Here is a 6576-nt window from a genome sequence, read left to right on the forward strand (position 1 = left end):
CAGGGGTGGCCTGCTAGCCGGAGTGATAGATTGGGCTGACCGCCATGGCTTGTGAGTGCTTGCAGGGCCAGTGTGGTTTTTGCTTCTGCACCTGTGGAGGTAGCAAAATCGCACACGGAGCCACAGGTGTGCCGCTGTTTCAGCATGCGCCAAAGCAAAAAACCACCAAAACACCAGCGCACCTGTGGCTCTGTGCGCGATTTTGCTACCTCCACAGGTGCAGCAGCACAATCGCGCTGGCCCCGCAAGTACTCACAAGCCGTGGGGGTGAGTGCAATTTAGCATTCCGGCTAGCTGGCCACACCTGCAAACTGACCATCCTCCTTTTTAGCCAGAGCTGCCCCTGGTTCCCATGGGCTGCCCTGGTTTGCAGTGGGGGCTGTGATATGAAGAGTTTGCGTTATGCACAGAGAGTCAGAAAGCCAGAAGGGACCTTGGGAGTCTTCTAGTCCTGTGGCAAGAGCCCTTGTACACTGCTCAAAAAAATAAAGGGAACACGTAACACATTATAACTCCAAATCAATCCAACTTCTCTGAAATCAAACTGTCCACTGAGAAAGCCACACTGATTGACCATCAATTTCACCTGCTGTGGTGCACATTCCACTTTGCACAGAATTCAGTGAGAATATTTCACTCATTCAGAGCTCGGAGGTGTCAATTTGAGGGTCCCCTTTATTTTTTTGAGCAGTATAGTTCCCCCTTTTCCTTCCTGCCCGAGTGAAGCGAAGCCCTTTCCGTCGCTGCTGAGGACAATAAATCAGCATTGTCAGCTCACCCTGTGGGCAGTTGTGCATGTGTGTTTATTCATTTATTATTTATTTATTTTGTCAAGTACATATTGGCGGTATACAAGATATAACACTCAGCGAAGGGCCACACTTAAACCTTTCCCTACCAGATCGGTCCCACTGCACTTGTACGCTGGGACCAAACAGATAAGATGAAATTCAATGCAGAGAAAAGTAAAATCCTACACTTGGGTAAGAAAACCCCAAGACACACATACACACTGGGTGAAACCAGGCTTCCATAGCAGCAGCTGTGAGAGATCTTGGAGAACCATCAGCTAAATAGGAGCCAGCAATGTGCAGCAGCTGCCTAAAAGGCCCATACAATCCTGAGTTGCATCAACAGAGGGATACACTCTAAAACTAGGGTGGTACTAGGAGGACCACTCTATCGTTAGTTAGATCACACCTAGAGTCCTGCATCCAGTTTTGGTCACACTACAAAAACTATACTGAAACTCTAGAGAAGGTGCAGAAGACAGGAACCAGGGTGATAAAGGGACTGGAGACTAAAACATACAAAGAAAGGTGGCAGGAACTGGGCATGGACGGTCTAGCAAAGAGAAGGACCAGGGGAGACTTGAGAGCAGTCTTCCAATACTTGGGGGGCTGCCCCAGAGAGGAGAAAATGGGTCAAGCTATTTTCCAAAGCACCAGGAGGCCAGACAAGGGACAATGGATGGAAACTGACCAAGGGGAGATTCAACCTGCAAATAAGGAGGAACTTTCTGATAGTGAGAGCGATCCACTAGTAGAACAGAAGTTGCCTGCAGAGGTTGTGAGAACTCCAACACTTGAGCCTTTCAAGAGATTAGACTGCCCATCTGAAATTATATTCTATTCCTCAAACCTTCTTCCCATCTTAAAAATGACCAAGGTTGGGGAAGTGACAATGATCAGGGGACTGGAGAACATACAGAAAACAGTTGCAGGAACTAGGTCTGTCTAGTTGGGGGTTGGACTAGAAGACCTCCAAGGTCCCTTCCAACTCTGTTATTATTATACTTGAGAGGTTATAATGCATAAGGCAAAAATAATATAAAATACGTAAGAATATAAGAGCCAAGCTGAATCAGGCCAAAGTCCATCAAGTCCAGCATTCTGTCACAGTGACCCACCAATTGTCCATGGGCATCTTGAGCAGAAAGAGAAGGCAAGACCCTCCCTTTCCCTTGACTCCCAACAAATGGGACCCGAGAGAACCCTACCTGCCTCAACCCTCAACAGAGGTGGCACTTGGACATCTGTTTCAATAACCCCGATGATACACTTGCCACCCATGAATCTGTCTAATCCTGCCTTGAAGTTATCAAGGCTGACAGCTGTCACAGCCTCTTCTGGAACCGAATTCCATAAACCAACAACCCTTTGGGTGAAGAAATACAGTATTTCCCTTGATTGGTCCTAAATCAAGGATAACATTAAAAATGTGAGACTCTAGAAAGAGTGCAGAGAAGAACAACAAAGATGATCACGGGACTGGAGGCTGAAACCTATGAAGAGCGGTTGCAGGAACTGGGTAAATGTCTAGTTTGATGAAAAGAAGGACCAGGGGAGACATGAGAGCAGCCTTCCAGTATCTCAGGGGTTATTGCCACAAAGAAGAGGGAGCCAAGCTATTCTCTCCAAAGCACCTGAGGGTAGAACAAGAAGCAACGGGTGGAAACTAAACAAGGAGAGAAGCAACTTAAAACCAAGGAGAAAATTCCTGACAGTTACAACAATTAACCAGTGGAACAGCTTGTCACCTGAAGTTTTGAATGCTCCAACACTGGAAGTTTTTAAGATGTTGGATAAGCATTTGTCCGAAATGGTAGAGGGTCTCCTGCCTGAGCAGGGGGTTGGGCTAGATGACCTCCAAGGTCCCTCCCAACTCTAGTAATCTAATCTAATCTTAACCCAGTGTTGGATTCCAATTTCAGAGAGACTGAGTAGCAGTGTAGCTGAATTGCAGTGAGAAAAAAACCAAAGGAAGCAACTGTATTAGACATATAAATTTTTTTTAATTTAATAAAATGTCAACATGCCCTTGAAAACTGGGCAAAAATCTCCCACCATCACAGGCCACCCTTCTGGGTCTGGCCAGGCTTACTGGGTGCAACTGGGATGGAAAACCTTCCATTAAATGCCCCCCTCTCCCCACCTGGGCCAAGGCTCCCAACCCAACTGAGCCCCAGGAACAAAGGGGCCTTGGGAGCAAAGCCCAGGCCATGGGGCAGAAGCGGCCTCGGCACCTGGGGATGGGGGGCTTGTGTGAACGGCTCCAACAATGTGCAGGCCTTGCAAACCATCAAAAGGGGCCGGACCCCCCCCCCCCAAGGAGGGACCCCCACCAGAAAAAAACATCTGGTGAAGTTGTGGCATAACGGTGTCACAATAAATAAGGGAATTTTCAATTCTGCCAGCCCCTGCCAGGCTCTCTCAGAAATAGTGGGGAGGGGGACACCGGCTGCAAAGGGACCCCCCAAGGCACAGGGGCTGCCCAGGGGGCCTCGCCAGCTATCGTCCGGCCAGCTTGCTGGACTTCCAATGGGCCGGACAAGGGGGGGGGCTCCAGATACGGGTGAGGAAGAGGGCAAGGGACCGCCCCCACCAAGTTCCAACAAGCGGAACCCGCGTAGGGTGCAGGCGCTAAAGTGCAATAAGGCAGACTAAGCGGGATCGTGAGGAGCAGCGGGAGGGGAGCCCCGGCTGCCGGAGATGAAGTGCCAGGGGGAGGAGGCCACAGAGGAGGCGCCTGGAAACAGTCCGTGTGGCGGCAGGCGGTGGAGGGCGGCTGGGGAGGACTGGCAGGAGGGCGAGGACCCCCTTGGGCCTCCTCACCAAGAGAAGGAGGGTGGGGGTGGCTGACAGAGGCAACGTCCGAAGTCGAGGACCCGGATTCAGCGCTCCCGTCTTCCCCGGAGGGCTTCAGCAGAGAGCGGATGCTGAAGGACATCTTGGCCGGGGTCTCTCGGGTCTCCTCTTCTTTGATTGCGACCGATTCGGCCGGGAGGGGCACCTGGGGATCCGGAGGGGGAATCTGGGGATCCGGAGCAGCGCCAGGGGGCACGTAGATCTGTCCGTGCAGCACGAAGGGGCTGAGGTCGGGGGCGAAGGCCACTTCCCCGTGGCGGGAAACGGCCGTGTTTTGCAGCTTCAGGGCTTCCGGGGGGATTCGGTCGACGTCTACAGTCCAGTAGTTGCCCTTGGCTTTTGGCTTGGAGGGATCCTTCAGCACCTGGGAATAGTAATAATAATTTAATAATTCATTAGATTTGTATGCTGCCCGTCTCTGAGAACTCGGGGCGGCTCACAATAATAAACAATGTACAAATCCAATGTCTAAAAATACAATTTAAAAACCCTTATTAATAAAATAATCACACAACCCAATCAAACCATACATAAAGCAGTAGTTAGGGGAGGTATCAGTTTCCCCATGCCTGGTGGCAAAGGTGAGTTTTCAACAACTTACAAAAGGTGAGGAGGGGGGGCAGTGCTGATCTCCGGGGGCGGGGGGGGAGTTGGTTCCAGAGGGCCGGGGCCGCCACAGAGAAGGCAAGGAAGAAAGCAAGCAAGCCAGGAAGGAAGGAAGCAAGGAAGTAAGCAAGCAGGAAGCAAGCCAGGAAGCAAGCCAGGAAGGAAAAAAGGAAGGAAGCAAGGAAGGAAGGAAACAAGCAAGCAAGCCAGGAAGCAAGCAAACAGAAGAAAGGAAGGAAGCAAGCAAGCCAGGAAGGAAACAAGCAAGCAAGCCAGGAAGCAAGCAAACAGAAGAAAGGAAGGAAGCAAGCAAGCCAGGAAGGAAACAAGCAAGCAAGCAAGCAGGAAGCAAGGAAGGAAGCAAGCAAGGAAGGAAGGAAGCAAACAAGCAGAAAGCAAGGAAGGAAGGAAGGGAGGAAAGAGAAGGAAGGAAGCAAGGAAGGAAGGAAGGAAAGAGAAGGAAGGAAGCAAACAAGGAAGGAAGCAAACAAGCAAGGAAGGAAGAAGGAAGCAAGCAAGCAAGCAAGGAAACAAGCCAGGAAGCAAACAAGCAGGAAGGAAGGAAGGAAGGAAGGAAGGAAGGAAGGAAGGAAGGAAGGAAGGAAGGAATGTGTTAGGATGGGTGACTTCAACTCCCAGAGTTCCAGAGCTGGCATGAATGGCTCAGGAATTCTAGGAGCTGAAATCCACAAGTCATAGAAGAGCCAAGGGGCCCAGGCACCAAGCTGTGGAAGAGTCTGGAAGTCTAGGGGGGGAGGGGAATTCTGGGACCTGAAAGTCCACCCATCTTAAAACACTCCACTGCAGAATCCAAGGCTTCCTAGAAAACCCTCTCTAGATGTGTTGGGAGGGTCCACCAGTCCCAAACGCCCCCCCCAAGAGGAGCCCACCTGGCTAAGCGGAGCCCCTTTGGAGAAGAGGCCCCCAGCCACTGCCCCCCCAGAAAGCCCTTACCATCCTGAAGCAATTGTTTGCGGACAGGTTGTGCCTGATGGAATCCTTCCAGCCCACGTAGGTCTCTTTGAAAAAGGGGAAGAAGGAAGCGATTTGCCTGGTGATCTGAAAGAGAATTGGGGGGTGGGGGGGAGAGAACCCTCATTAACACGGCCGGACAGGCGGGGCTCCCTCTTCCGCGGCCCTGCAGAGGGGGCTCCAGGCCCCCCATTCTCTCCCCGGACCAGCGCTTAACTCCTGCTTTGAGTCGGGGGTCAGACTAGAGGACCTCCGAGGTCCCTTTCCAACCTTGCTTACCTTATGTCAACTGCTTGGAAAGGGGTGTAAACGCACAATGCAGTGGCATAAAAGTCTAAATGCTATTGCTGGAAAGGAAGAGAAAGAGACAGAGATAAAGAGAAAGAAAGAAAAGAAAAGAAAAAGAAAGAAAGAAAAAGAAGTTAAGAGAAAGAGAAAGAGAAAGAAAGAAAGCGGCGCCTTCTCCACCCGCCTGTTGAAACAGAAACAGCATAGAAATCTGCAAGAAAAAATTCCCACACCGGGCAGCCGTCGAGGGGGAAGGCAGGAAGCCCCCCAAGACCCCCTTTTCCAGCGGCTGGGGGGGAGCCCTGGGCGAAGCGTGGGGGGGGGGGAGCTGCAAATGCTGAAGCTTTGGGGGGGCTGGGGAGGACAAGCGCCCCCAAAGCCCCCCCCCGGGAGGGACCGGACGGGGCGGCCACTCACCTGGGCCAGCTTGAGCCTCTTCCCGGGGGCGGCCGTAATGACCAGGGCGATCATGGCCAGGTAGCTGTAGGGGGGCTTGGCGTGCCGGCTGTAGCGCTTCTTGGGACCCCGCCGGGGCTGCTGCTGCTGCTGCTGGTCCCCCCCGACGGCTCTGCGCTTCTTGGCTTGGCTGCGGCCCGCCCCGGCCCGAGGGTTTCCCCCGTCGGCTTCCTGCATGGTCTTGGGTCCGCTGGAGAGAGCCCCGAACCCCTCCCGGGCTGGGCTTTAAATGGGCTGGGGAGGGGGCAGCCGGTGGGGCAGACCGGGCGGCTCCAGCAGCGAGCCAATGAAACAACCCCAAAGACCAGCGACCACCGCCCCGGGCTGTGGATTAGTGGGCGGCAGGTCGCAGCCAGGAAATGCCCCCCCTCCTCCATCTCCTCCCCAACCTGGCCCGGGTTTGGCCCTGGAGGGAGGGGGGGAGGAGGAGGGGTCGCTCACTGCAGGGGGTCCTCCTGGCCTTGGATTTCCCACGGTTAAGCCAACAGGAGGGGGGGTCCCCCCCAAAGGCAGAACTGGGGGCAGGGGGGCCTCGCGAGACTCCCAATAGGGGGCTGGCTTGCCCTTTGCCTGGAGTGGTGGGGGGTCTTTTGCTCAAGCAGGGGGT

General features: G+C 53.2%; 1 protein-coding gene across 1 annotated transcript; it reads right to left on the reverse strand.

Moving 5' to 3' along the window:
* Positions 1-2774: 2774 nt before the first annotated feature.
* Positions 2775-6355, reverse strand: FOXH1 (forkhead box H1). The gene is made up of 3 exons (XM_070749308.1): positions 5931-6355; positions 5208-5312; positions 2775-4011 (listed from the first exon to the last, which is right to left on the reverse strand). The coding sequence occupies exons 1-3, from the start codon at positions 6144-6146 to the stop codon at positions 3184-3186; spliced, it is 1149 nt and encodes a 382-aa protein (XP_070605409.1). The 5' UTR covers positions 6147-6355; the 3' UTR covers positions 2775-3183.
* Between the last annotated feature and the right edge of the window lie 221 nt (positions 6356-6576).

This window comes from Erythrolamprus reginae, chromosome 3 (genome assembly GCF_031021105.1).
Source record: "Erythrolamprus reginae isolate rEryReg1 chromosome 3, rEryReg1.hap1, whole genome shotgun sequence".
Lineage (NCBI taxonomy): Eukaryota > Metazoa > Chordata > Lepidosauria > Squamata > Dipsadidae > Erythrolamprus > Erythrolamprus reginae.

Bases quoted from the DNA above. Each gene is read 5' to 3' on its own strand.
- FOXH1 (XM_070749308.1), bottom strand. From the start codon at position 6,146: ATGCAGGAAGCCGACGGGGGAAACCCTCGGGCCGGGGCGGGCCGCAGC. The intron at 5,313-5,930 runs GTGAGTGGCCGC...ATTCTCTTTCAG, and splicing joins AGAGGCTCAAGCTGGCCCAG to ATCACCAGGCAAATCGCTTC. The intron at 4,012-5,207 runs GTAAGGGCTTTC...TACTATTCCCAG, and splicing joins CAAACAATTGCTTCAGGATG to GTGCTGAAGGATCCCTCCAA.